This window comes from Glandiceps talaboti, chromosome 7 (genome assembly GCF_964340395.1).
Source record: "Glandiceps talaboti chromosome 7, keGlaTala1.1, whole genome shotgun sequence".
NCBI lineage: Eukaryota > Metazoa > Hemichordata > Enteropneusta > Spengelidae > Glandiceps > Glandiceps talaboti.
Window position 1 is genome coordinate 18,354,911 of NC_135555.1, and position 15,267 is coordinate 18,370,177.

The 15,267-nt window shown below is 32.9% G+C and overlaps 1 protein-coding gene across 3 annotated transcripts in view; it reads right to left on the reverse strand.

Moving 5' to 3' along the window:
* The window catches only part of LOC144437546 (protein CBFA2T1-like), a 176,139-nt gene that overhangs the window by 54,190 nt on the left and 106,682 nt on the right, over nucleotides 1-15,267 (reverse strand). For 2 of the 3 annotated variants that reach the window (XM_078126498.1, XM_078126497.1), the window contains exon 1: nucleotides 13,620-13,935. In XM_078126498.1, coding sequence (XP_077982624.1) covers nucleotides 13,620-13,860 — 241 coding nt within the window. In that variant the 5' untranslated portion in view covers nucleotides 13,861-13,935. Of the gene's footprint in view, nucleotides 1-13,619; nucleotides 13,936-15,267 lie in introns of those variants that run through there. The other variant, XM_078126499.1, reaches the window with a different exon arrangement.

Genomic DNA, 15,267 nt, shown 5'->3' on the forward strand with positions numbered 1-15,267 from the left:
GTAACAACGATGGCAGGTAAATAAAGTCGACAAATACAAACTTGTCCGTGTATTTTAAAAGTCAAGTAGTCAATGAGAAATTGCTGAATCAATATGTAGATACTTAGGAAGCATTTTGTGACGATGTATTTATATGAACATATGTGACTGCATTGAGGTATCTAATATTAATAGCATTCATTTCAACACCTACTTGCTTGTTAAAACAGTCATTTTATCAAAAACTAACTGAATTTCAAGCAGTTCTTTAGAAAACACTTCATTTTGAATTTTAACATCTCAACTCCCATAATTTTGAATTTCAAACAAATGTTTCCTAGGCCCTCCCCCCTCCATATTTTGAAGACTCTACCCCCCAGAAACCCCTTACTGTACCCAACATTTATCATTTGTACAACAAACTGACATTTCTGGTAGAGAACTAACAGTACAAGTAATTGCAATATAATAATATATACCGTTCTCGATGGAAATTTAGGAAACATTAATTTCCACACAAAAGTCTAAACTTGATGTGTCAATAGTACAAATTACAACAATACGTGTTCTTAACAAGGTGTTGTCCCAGTTTATATCGAAAAAATGATTTACTGGGAGCCATAAATTTGAACAAAAAACACACATCAAAATGAAGTATGTAAATAAATATGCAGTTGACCTTTCAAGACTCGGAACTATCAGTCGATACAGAATCCAGGCTTTCTTGTTTTAACTGAAGAACACTGGACAACACCAACTGAGCAGCTACCCTTTCACTGAACTCCAGTGACCTCACTCCACATGGTCCATCTTCAATCTCTGGTTGACAATAGAATTCTCATGAGACAGCCAACATGCTATTTCTCTCTGTATAGCCAAGCAGCTTACCACTGATGCAGCTGTCGGAGCGCAGGTGGTCACCACTGACCCAATTAAATTCCTCTATTCACTAACCCCTGAATGTCAAGGTCATTCTGGTGTCATCCTAATCTTAAACTTGGTAATTCTGTCTATCTCTGATATTAAAATTTGCATACCAGATTTTACAACATACAGAAACTGTATAATTAGCAGGTGGCCTGGATTTTGACTGTTAAAGAGACATCTGGTAACACCTGGTAGAAATCTCCAGACTCAATTTATCATTAACATTCAGTTATTCTCTTTAAGTTCTAATGACCTTCCCATCAAAACCTCCACATACAAATTCGTTACACAAAATCTTACTTTAAAAAAAAAAAAATTTCTCATATTGCAATTATTTTTGGACAGAAATCATACAAATTAATCCGAAATTTGAATTCCTATCAAAATATAAACAAAAATTTTGTGAAACATAAATAAGCTGAGATAAATTTGACAAGTTGATAGTGAGTGCCAATTTGATTGATCAGGGAACAAATATTCCATGTTTGTAATTAGAAAACATTTAGAAGTCAGTAAAAACATGCCCATTTAGTAGTGACCTTGGTTTGACCTCACAATCATGGTTGCTTAGCAACATTAATAGTTGATCTTCCTACACCATTGTAATACATATAAAGGTAAGTCAAACAGTGTCACAGACAGGCAGTCAAACAGTGTCACAGACAGGCAGTCAAACAGTTACAGAGACAGGCAGATTTTTCATTAACTATATATTAAGTCTTTAAGATGTCCATGTCAGCTTACTATTTTAGTGATTTCTGATAAGCAAATATCTGAATGATGTTGTTGCGATTTAGGAATCTTACCTTAGTGTTTACAAAATTATCATTTGGGAACCCTGATGACAGAAACTTCAAGGAATGGAGATATCTGGTTAAGTACAGTGGCACAGTTTTCCAAACTGTAACATAATTTAATTTGTATTCATTCAGTCATGTCCAAATCAGAAATCAATTGAGCTAAAAAAATCTCCACTAGACTGGAATCTAGACTAAATTTGTAACTTATGTAAGGGTAACTCAGTAAAATGATGGGGGAACTGTGAAATTGATTTTCCGTAATGCTGGCCTCAACAAAAAAACAGATGGGAATATATATCCAAGTAAAAAAGACTGGGAAAATCGAGTGAAAAGCATTGGTTTAGGAACCCACATAAAGAGCCTGGTGAACTGAAGTTGATTTTACCTCAGACAACCCATCACAAAAAACATTCCATATTTATTTCCATATCAAAGCAGCTGAACAACAAAACATTCCTTTTTCCCTTTTCCATTATTAATATTGCTCGAATGAATATTGTATATTTCACAAAAAAAAAACCCCAAAAAAACCAAAACATCTGCAGTCTTGTAAATTGGACAGAGATTGATCTCAACAAATATTGACTTTGACTACCCACACCATTCAAGGACAGTACTTTAAATTCAATCCATCTAACTTAGATTCATTGTCTCTACATTTGTACATGTATATAATCACAGCCGTTGTGATGAGGGTGGCACAGAATATAATACACAGCCTATGTTTCTAATTAGTTAAATGTACGTTATGCATCACCGAGTTACATCAACCATACGGGTCAAACTATCACATAATGTGTAATCATTATATTACCAAAACTCATGGCCACAGTTGTATGTATCTAATTTTGACTAATGTACGGATAATGGCCTAAGAAAAATGATTGTCTGCATGGTTCCGGTTACCCGACCCCACCTAGTGTTTCACTGCTGACCCTAAACATTTTGTTATGTATTCAAGAAAAAAATAAATAAAATTGCGAAAATTGTGAAGTCTCGCCAGAAATAGTGAATATGGGAACTGAGTGAATGTGGAAACTGACATCCACTTAAAAAAGACAATACAAAACTGTTCTTCCAATCTGTAATGGCTGTACATCTGATGAGCAGAAACCAATAACACAGAGACTAAATGGAAAACAACGGAAAACATAACTACTTGAACTAGACACTCGCATATGAAAAAATATAAAATAAAAATCTACCTACCCCACCTATTCTAAAATTGAGTGTAATCAGAACCACACAATTTTTTTCATTAGGTCTATTCACATGTATGCTTGATACTATCACGTATATATTTCATTATTATTATATTACCAAAACCATGGCGACAAGTTTCTGTATATAATTTTCACTCCTATGTATACCGGTATAGATATTACATGTACACTGTATGGTTGATATTATCACATTATGTGTGTATGTCATTATATATTACCAAAATGATGATGACACTGTCGCTGATTTTTGCTTTTGGGTATTCATATTGTATGGTAAATACTATCACATATATCACACATGGATATTATATATTTCATAAAACCAAACTCACAACGACACTGTCTCTAATTCTATATACAGATAATTCATAATTGTATGGTTGATACAATATGGTATACACATGTACAAGTATACAAAAATCATGATGACACTTTGATGCTGTTCCCCAATATTTTTCTTTGTTTAGCCAAGGAAAGTACGAGTGGCCAAAGGGGCCTTTGTCAACAACCCTTAGGTTAAAAGTATTTTCTGGCTGAATGGTGACATAGAACGACCAGAGTATATATTCCATATTTTTTGTTCAACTTGGCTCATGCATGGTATAATGCCTCCTCAGTGTTTTCACTCATACAAAACTAAGGTATAAAATATGGTCGAATACTATATCACATATCTGTATTGGAACATTACCAATATTTTTTGGGATAGTTTTTTTAATGTTTTTTAAATAAACTATATTCGGTCAATAACAGATTTGATTATCAATAATGTCGTCATTAATTATCTTTCTTTCTTCAATTATCAGTATAGAAGTTGTCTTTTTATATATTGTGTGATTAAGAATGTATTTATCATGCAATGACATGACAGGCAAAAACTTAATAACAATCAAATCTTTTAAATGAAACAGAAATTAAAACTTAAATCAGCTTGGATTAATAACTTTGAAAAAAAATAGTCACTTTATTTTAAAATAACAAAAAGATGGGTAAAAAAGACTAAAGAAAAGACTAATATGTATGTACATACATACGTACGCATGCACGCACGCACACATATATGTACATACGTACGTACGTATGTATGTATGTATGTATGTATGTATGTATGTATGTATGTATGTATGTATGTATGTATGTATGTCTTGGTTTGTATGATTGGTCTTACAATTTTGAATATCTATTTGTTCTTCACTTCTGAATCATTGCTAAAACAGCATGAGTTAACATATACCTATATTATATTAACTTTTTTTATTTTTTATAAATAAGATAACTGTTTCATTGCCTTCTGATTGCTGTTCAACTATTAATGTCTCTGAGTGACCAATTTGTACTTGTACACTTACTAACCGTCACACTACATTGACATGATCTAGAACAGAAAACCAAATACAAAACTTGGCAGGATAAACATACAAGGGTACCGGTGTCGTTGAAATAGAAACCCAAGTCCAAATTAAACCTGAAAAGTTCTGGAATATCCAAACATCTGACCACCTTAGTAAAAACACAAAAACATTCAAGTGAAGCAGAAAACGTGAGAGTTTCTGAATAGACTCATATATTCAACCAAGTTGACAGAATGAGTAAATCTACATGCAGAATAAACCGATAGTATAAAACCTAACACCACCCACCTTAACAAAAACACAGCATACAGGTGAAATCAGAGTAGAAACCCCTACATACAAAGCCTTGGAGACTCTGCAGATAGATTTATACTAAACCACCTTAACAAAAACATGGCGTGCAAATGTAATATACATGATACAGAATAGACACCCGGATACAAAAGCGGAGAAGTTCAAGCTTTAACCACCCGCCTTAACAAAAATAAAACATACAGGTAGAAATCAAAGTAAAAAACCCTAGACACAAAACCGGAGAAGCTCTGGATAGCTTTAACCACTTGACCACCTTAACAAAAAAAAAAGCATACAGGTAAAATCAAAGTAGAAACCGTAGACACAAAACCGGAGAAGCTCTGGGTCGATTTAACCACCTGAACTAAAACACATACAATGTTACGGACTACAATCTAAGCTGTCTGCTGTCAGACATTGTGTGTATGTACAGTTCATATTTCTCCCACTCAATGATGTTACAGGAGACTCGCAAAACCCCCACAAGTACACTTTGCAAGAATTCTTTACAGTGGTTAGGTTAGTAATGTCTACTAATCCCCTCCTGATAGGTAGAGTGTTGACATTATTGTTTACAGAAAGCAAACAAATGCCACAGTTGATAGCAACCTAATCTAGTTCTACAACACCCTTGAATAAGGGTTTTATTTTAAAGTACTCCAAAGAAAAAAAACTCTAGGACTTCCCTACATCGTTCTTTCAAACAACCCCTTACATTTTTTGACGTCTGGTATATATTTTCTTTCCACTCAAGAGGAGAGTGTGTTTTCGTAAGTTCGTGTATCTACAGTACTAATGCTTTTTTACTATAATTCCCCCAATAAATTTGTTAAATGTAACACACCGTCTGTGTAGACTTCATCATCAAAAGCATAGTACCACACAAGCAGTTTCATAAATCTCTACTCCATTTCATATTCAGGTTTTTCTGGGGGGTGGGGTGGGGGGAATAGATTGCCACAAACTTGGTAATGAGGGGGTGGGGGAAGGGTAGCCAGAGGAGGAAGAAATCGGAATAAGATACAGTGTAAGAAGGGGTGTTGAAAACCAAAAGCCACAGATATAGGTACGTTTACCCATAAAAAATATTTTAGACATTTAAGTTGGATTATTGTGATTCTCTCTGCATACCTATTCATCTTTCTCAGTCAACAAATCTTATACTGTTAAAATTCATTTTCCATAAATAATAAAAAAAGAAGAAAAGATGTTAAAAATTGAAAACACATTTTTCAATACACACAATATTACAATAGCATATGGCAAAAGCTGATGAAAGTTACAGATGAGAGTTAGAGGGAACACTTTTTGTTGTATTCACAAAGCCCCTCTGAAATTTCCAATTACCCCCTACAAACCCCATTATTGTGGTAAAGTCCAATTGTTTGGTATAAATCAGGTTGGCCTTTCCATTTCAGAATAAGGGTAGGAGAATCTAAGAGGGTTACAGATGGAGGGTTGCTGTAAAACTGAATGGATAAATAAACCAATGCATGCGTCCATTAGAACATATGGGAATGAGTCTTTGTTGTCAAATACAATAATAACAACATATACTATAAAATACAAAATTACTTTCTCTCGGAGTCAGTGCAATTCATGTATGAAATAACATCAATGCCTAACACAGCTCGATCATAAGTTTAGCTGTAAATTTATTTTTACTTGCAAAAATAGTTGGACTATTACTGGATGAACTCAAGGCAAAATTACCAATCAGTTTTGACTTTGACAACACAGAGAAGAAACTAAACAGCAAACAGCACTCACCAGAATAACAGATTGTTAATCTCTCTCCTTTTTTGTTAATTCCCGGCGATGATAAAATGGCAGTTATACCTCTGAGCAAAAATTGACTGTCCACACTATGACAATATCCTACAACCTGTGTTTGTAATCCAACAAAAGCATGGTACATATAAACAGTTGATTCTCTTCTTTAGTAACTTGCAGCATATTGGACACGAGTCTATCCTTATGTCGTAACTGTGGCACCACCCTGCCACTGAATATTTTACGTCATATGATCCAGTCGTCCCCCAGACTGTTACATCAGATTATAAATCTGCTCAGACCTCATAAGTACCAACCAATTTCCCCGCCACCAAATGTTTATTCAAAGTTCTTATTTTTCTGTAATTCTTTTTTTGTAGTATGGTTATAATCCTACAAATTTATTGTTAGTCTGTGTCATTTTAGCTCTACTGAAAAATTACTTGTACATGATAAATTGTTTAAAATTCTTATTTTTCAATAACTTTTTGTACCGTATCAAACATTTCAAACATTTCCCCACCAAAATAGGTGGCTAAATTTGTTCACTTTTTTGCTACAATTTTTATCGTACCTAATACTTTCCCGCCAAAAAAAGTTAATTGAAAATGTCAATTTTTCAGTAAATTTTTTGGAACATCCTAACTTTATTTTAAAATCTCGCATAAAAATATTCTTCCGTTTGAAATAATGCCAAAATTTAGATGCAAAATAATGATTTTTTTTTAAGTGTAAATATTTCTGAACTGCATTACGCAGGTCAACTACAGCTTGTACTAGTCTAGTTCCTATATGGTATCATTACGATTTACCTCCACTCTTTAATTAGAGACCACACTGGCATCCAAACTAAACCTGTACATGAAGAAGCATATTTTCTGTTTAATTAACAGACTGGTACATCCACATGACTATTTTACGATTGGTTCATTAAAGACAAAAGGGTTACATCGCTTACAATTCAGTACAAATAATCAACAACATTATCCAAAAAAAAAAACCCCAAAAACTAAAGACCATAACATGACACATAAAATTTCATACATTGCAGAGAACGACAATCTTCAATATGTATCTATTGTTAGGCAGAACATAATCTTAACAATCCGCAATATGGACTGTACCACTAAAAACTCTACAATACACCAGATACCATCTTGTCCACGGTTTAGCCCATTCAAATTTTGCCATACACATTTTCGTTTTCAGACATATAATTTGAAAAGCCTTTGCGATACAAACTGAAAATGATTTTCTGTACTGAAGACTTCAAAGTAATAAAATATTTATAGCTGAGATATCATTGGGATGAAAATTTGAGAAAAATGTAATATTAATTGATATGAAAATGACTTTCATATCTTCATGATTTTCAGATATTTTTAGATCTAAAATATTTTCCTTATTATATAATAAAGATATGGCAATGATTTTGACAAATTATAGATTTAATTAAAAAATTTCACAATTTCTTGAAAATTTAAATATAACTTTTATGCATGAAAAAATGTACAATTACAAATTTCTTAAATAAAATTATTCATTTTTTTCTAAATAACAATGTTATATATATGTACATCAACATCTTCTGACGAGTGATTTACTCACGAAACAGGCTTGTAGAGACAAAAAACCCGACTTGATTTTCTCCTACCCTCAATATATATATATATATATATATATATATATATATATATATATATATATATATATATATATATATATATATATATATATATATATATATATATATATATATATATATATATATATATATATATAATATATAATGACTTATTACAAGAAATTTGTTTTTCTTTTATAATCTTTGGAGAGAAACTGAATTCGTTCCTGAATGATTTATATTCCAAATAACTAATTTGTTTTGCTTTTCTGCCAATTAGTTTGTTAATTTCAACGTCTTGTGGATAAGATCACGAAAAGATCATATTGTTTTCGCTATAAAATGGCCTACAAAGCAATCTGACTAAAATAACACACCAGAGTGTCATTATCCGTTCACTATACAATCCCATCATGAAACAAAGCATTCACAACAAAGGAGAAGATCTCAATTGAAGATATGTACAAAATAGAACCAAGAACCATTTTAAATTCAAAATACATTTGAAATATAATATAAAGAAAATATGTCTTTTTATTAATTCACGAATTCTTTTATGAATTAAAAAAAAAATTGAGAGAAAATTCTAAATATTAGTCAAGTTGTGTAGAGTAACTGGAAGCTAAAGAAGAGAGAATGTGTATGGATGGATGGATGCCTTCAATGCTTATGCACCTGTATGGCTATGATTGCTGTAGCCTGCAGCATGTGACCACGCACCTGCTACACTCATCCGTTTACACTTAGTGTTTCAGTTGTCCGACTGCCTTGCACCTGCACATAAGGACTAAGATATCCAGCCCCATCAAACAATTTGGCATTAATTACTGATATTGCATCATATTGGCTCCCTTGCTTATTTCAGTGAGCTATTGACCCAAGGTTTATTCTGAACAATACAGCCTATATCTGGCACATACAACACTCAGCCCTATGTAAGTATACATGTGTGTGTTGGTGTGTGTGTGTGTGTGTGTGTGTGTGTGTGTGTGTGTGTGTTGGTGTGTGTGTGTGTGTGTGTGTGTGTGTGTGTGTGTGTGTGTGTGTGTGTGTGTGTGCGTGCGTGCGTGCATGTGTGTTAGCTGGACTCTTTTTTTTTTTTATAGTATAGCGACCACCCCCTACAGAGCTTGGTTCGATTCCGTGAGACATTTCCCGCCTTTATTGAATATTTCCAGATGGTGGGCTCTGGCCAAGATAAAAATGGATGCTTAAGATGTTTAGATATGTTTAATAAAATATCGCTTATGAACGGAAACGCTGATGAATGAAAAAAGATAATTAACAGAGAGTGGGAAAAGGGACAGCTTATGTCTCGCCTACGTCAGACCACTTAAAATATGTACTGTATGAAATATGTAGGTAGATAAACTCGTTAGCGACACATTGCACTATCCCAGTTAAAAACTATGATGAGAAACGTTCAGGTGGTAATTATATATTCGATCATTATCTAACATAAATTTGAAAACCTTAGGAAATATGCAATGTCACTGTCTGAATGACACATACAAATTCAAAATGAATAAAAATTACATCTTATGAAATTTGTGTAATTACTGTATTTCATTGCTCATAAATTCTTTCCATCAAAATGTTCTTTTTTTTTTAGTGTCATTCCCAATAATTTTGATGTTTTATTGATATTAGACATTTTTTTACATTCTGGCCTCTATGAATAATGTTTTCTTTTGATTAATTTACCATTTGTCACAGCTGTTTTATCATAACTTCACAGTTGTAAGAACGTTACATATTCTTTTAAGTTTCTCATCAAATAAAAAGTGTCGATTTCACAGTCTATTTTTATTCACTCTGTCAAAATACTGTACGATTCATGACCTCTTTTTTCACGATAAGTCCTTACTCGTCAAAATAATATACATTGTACATGATATTTCTGTCGTCATTCAGTCCAAATAGTGTACATTTCGTGACTTATTTCACAATAATTCTTTAGTTAGTCAAAATATCATATATTTCATGTTGTTTTTTTTGTGTACATGATGGTCCCAGACCCCACTTTGTAAAACACAGTATATTTTCATTTTTTTCCACTACATGTCTTTATACTCATTTCACAATTCTTGAAATTTACGATAAATTCTCATTTTGAATAAATAGTCTATATTTTGTGATTTTCACAATAAAGTCTCATTCTGAATCAGCAGAAACAAAGTAAATTTCATGAATTTTTTTTCTGCTCCAAAATAAGCTCATACATAGTCAATATAGCATACATTGCATGATCTTTTTTTCAAGTTCACAGTCATGCTCCCAATGAGTAGAAGTATAAGTATCGTATAATTTACAGTCTATTCATTCATTCATACAAATATCATTTCTTTGTAACTGTTAATTATATAAATATCACACAATATTAAATATTCAAAGACTACAAATTTCATAATCTATTTTATAATCAGGGGATATTTTATGGAAATTTTTATTCAAAATTTTCAGTCTGTTTATTCATCTCTGTAGCTGTATTATCCAAATATTTTGATTGTTTCTCATTTTAATATCTAAAAAAATTCATCACATTTGATTCAAGATAAGTGAAAACTAATTGAAATTGATGTACAAGAATTTCAACATTTATTTCTTCATAAACGTGAACATTATTTGATATCAGATCATAATCATTACAGCTGCATCTAAAAAAAAAAAAAAATTTCATGATCCGTTTTGAAGGATACACCCCATTTAATTTCTGTAAATTTCATCTGATGAATATTCATGCACTATAATTTCTCCTTATCTGTTCAATGATCACTTTTTCAATATCAGTTCTTAATATCTTAATAGTGTTCTTTTATGCATAATAAGGTGAAGATAATAAAAAGTGTCAATTTCAATGTCTGTTTTCTCAAGGAAGTTAAGACATAACTCTAAGCTTTCCCACCCTTACTCCTCATCTCTGGACCTATGTTTTCTCAATTTACATTTTTTTTTTTTGACAGGTGTGGTCTATTTTTAAAATCATATTGTTTTGTCTCTACATTTGACGTCCTATATACATAATTCACAAATGGGGAAAACATACGACACATGCAGGTATTTCTCACTCGTACAAATATCCATCTGGCAAAACAGAAAACTAAAAACTCTTGACAAAATATGCTGGTATACTCTTGACAGGCCCCCTGATGCAATATGGACAGTGGATAAGTCTCTCCTGGTAAACTCAATTCTACTGTACACACCAATATGAGGGTCCCTCTGTTTTTCCTGCACAATGGCCATAAATACATCCACTGCTATACAGCTGGATATCAAAATAGACTTTCTGTTTTTGTACCAATGTTCATTATTCCGTTGTTATACTGTTACAATACAAATACAAAAAAAAAAAAACCCACAAAATATAAAATTTAATATTATATCAAAAACTTGGCAGTCATTTTTGTTAACATAAGAATTTTATCAGTGTTAATTATTGAAATGATATAATATTTGCTTCACAAACAGCACTTGGTTTTTATTCTATCATTTTAACCTACTCTTAATTTTTTAAATTTTCACTATTATGATGTAATTTATCAAACTATACCCCTCTCCTCCCATAATCCTATAATCGTCTGCAATCATTCCATGACAGAAAGTGTTACATTTATTTGAACAAGTGATAATTTTCTTTTGTCAATATAATTCGACGTAATCTGTTATGAATATAAATTTTGTGAATGGAAAGATGGTATATAATTAAGCAACTAAAACATTACCTGAAAATTTTAGTACATTATTTTTCAATATTAGAAAAAAACATGACAAAAGATAATTACAATAGTCTTTTCAAATGACATTCACACTTTTTACCGCTTCGGAGAATATTTTCTACCTAAATTTGATATCATTGACATTTTTCTTAAAATTTTGCCCCCTTTTATTTTATTTTCCATACTTCTAACTGAATGTCACAAAATAATTTTTCCTGGAATATTTTTATGATAATACATTTTTTTTACCTTCAAATGTCATTTGGAAAATACTACAACTTTTTACACAGACACAAAATTATCTTCATATAATATTCTTATATGAACGAAAAGAAAAACTTCTACTGCGAATAAAACTGAAAAGGCAAGGCGAGAGAAAATATCACAATTTCTAGATTACCAATATTGTCTATATAATTCTTTTGAAATGATGTTTTTCTTGCTACAGGGATGCTTCGTACGGGCAGGTATAAGGGTGATAATAGAATAAAGCTGACGTTTATAGTGCCCATATGGTGCCAATAGAATAGGAGACATCGCAAATATGTTGACAACATATGGTGACACACAACAGGCCTTAGTACTACACACACACAAAAAAACCCGTACTTTTCAAATACAGCTTTGCAGCTTACACAACGACAAAAAAAAAAAACCCAGCCTTCAGACAGCTGACATCATATTAACTACAGATAAAAAGTTCTGCTTCCCTGTTTACATTGTTCCCATTTTTTATTGAATAGGTATTGACAACTAATTTTTCACCTGAAAACAGGGGAAAGGAAAAAAAAATAACACAACATATGGCCGATGCTCATCTAAATACAAGAAGAGCGAGGTCGCTTGTCTCACTCCACTGGAACAATATGCAACCTAATTGTCGGCATACACAAGGAACTCAAGTGTGTCATCCTTCCGAGAGTATTTTGTCGGTGAGAAGATCACAAGTTGCCTGACAAGCTGTCTGTCCTAACTTTGTCTGGCTTTTTGCAAAAAACATAATGTTATTTTTTACCAAGGATTTTGGCTAAGGCTGTAGGGATTAGTATAATAACTAACAGAGTACATATACACATTGGTGACCTTAAAGATACACATGTCACTTTGGATGTATGGGTTCAAGATGTGACAATAAGATAAGATTTGATTAGTGTAGACCTAACAGTATACTAGATAGCCAGTCTAAACTATTACTCTTGCAATTTCTCAGACCTCCATGATCTGCACTGTATAATGCTAATGCTACTAAATGTCAAAATCAGAATCAAATTATGCTTGCTTAAATCTCCTGTCTCTGATTTCAATGTGGTTAAGAACATTTTCACTTACAAGTATACTGTAAACAAATTGACAGCTTGTGTTGCAGATATATAATATATATATATATACACACACACAAAGCACCAAAAAAATTACATAATACACAGCACATACAGATTCACTAAAAACATGTAATACATGCAATACATACATACATACATACGTACGTACATATGTACGTACGTACGTACATACATACATGCATACATTGTACATACATATGTACATACATACATACATACATACATACATACATACATGCATACATACATGTATTACATACATACATAAGTACACACATACATACACAAACATACATACATACATACATACATACATACATACATACATACATGCATGCATGCATACACATGCACACACACAAACACACACATAACAATGACACATACACAAAATAAATATTTACAGATTTACAAAGACAACAATTAAAAAATTAAATATTTCAAAGTATGAGTGCGATTTCATGAACATGAATATTACCACCACAGTACAAAAAATTTAATTGAAACACCGATAAAAATTTAAAAAAAAGAAGCCATAGATAGCAAAATAGAACAAAATAAAATAAACAAAATACTACAGCTTACGTTTTGGCCTATGATACTCAAAGCTGAAAGCCCCGTGATAAAGTCCAGTGTTCTGATGTGCATGCGACTGCATCAATTTGGACAGAGTCAATGGCTTGCGTTCATATTCTGTGGTGTTCACTGATGTCGTAGTAGTAGTACTGTTATTGTTGTTGGTGACGTCCTGTTCCATCATACCGTTATCGCCGCCTGCACTCAAAGTAGCAGTAGAAAGACGGTGGTTACCAGAAGTCTTTCTCATAGTTCAGACTCAGAGAAAGCAAGAGAGTGTGTGTGTGCTCACGACTAGAACTGTCAAATGGGTCTTCAGGTGCAACACATACAGACTGCACATTCAATAGATGTGCACCACAAAAAAAAATAAAATTGTCACTCAGATCCTCAGGATATTTGTGCAGTTTTAGTGTAGCGTAATTTTCGACGGAGAGAGAAAAAAAAATCAGCCAGGTGCAGTTTTTTTTTGATGTTTTTTTTTTGGTCCACTTAACTTCCAGGAAATATTGGCACAGTTGATGATAGCTGTAGTAGTAAAATGAATGAAAATATGAAGCCTGATAAACACGTCACCATAGATCAAATCCTTAGCACTGTAATGTAATGTAATGTACTGTTACAAAACTACATCTGCATTCAAGTGAAATCTGTGTAACTCCGAATTTTTTTTTTTTTTGAAAAAAAAAAATTAGCTCAAGCAGACAGATATATAGCTGTACAGCCAGCCGGTGTGAGTATTATCCGTATGGTGCAAGTGGCAGTGATGTAGTACGTTTACTGGCAGCATGCAGTAGGACACACATCACTCAATAATACGAAGCAGATACAATCTATAAGCAGCACTGCTGGCAGAGTGTGTACACTGATCGCTATTGGATGTCTGGTGACAAGGTTCCCACAGTCACAGAATATGACAGCAGCAGCAATAATAGTAGTAGTATATACACACCAGCAAACGATTTCCCTTTTTTTTCCTTTCCTGCGTTCTTCAAATATCTTAATCCAGTCTCTTTTTTCCTTATTATTGAAGTTTCCTTTCCCAGAACCCGGACAATGAATGAATGAATGAGTGAATGAATGAATCAATCCAAAAAAAAATATCCTCACAAAATATACAGCACGTAGCGTAGCACGTTGAGTGTGTCAGTTGAGTAGTACAACACAGCTGAAAGCCTTCACCTGATCACTGAGATCAGTACACATGTAATACTGAAGGCTGGGAATTGCATTACTCGAGCCTCCCTGGCTGAGTTACAATATGTAAGAGCTGTTACCAGACACAAGGCCACATATGTTCAAGCTCTGTGCTAGAGTAAATGCATTATTATAATATTAATTGATTTCTCAGTCCGGCATATAGCATCATCTACCTGGTGGCATGGATGTAGCAAATTACATGCTGGCGGAGTACGAATGCAGTCCATAAAATCGGAAGAAAAGTGTCCTGAAACGTTACTTTCTGAGATTTGGATGTTTGTACGAAGTAACAGTAACGACTGACCTAACCTTGTCTTGATCTGAGCCTCCTTTCTACACACACACACAATGTACACGTATAGACAAAAGCTGTGACTGAAAATCACTAGTATTTACTCAAAGCTGAGGCGACCTCTCCGACTACAAGTTCAATTTCCCTGGGGAGGCTGGGTCTACA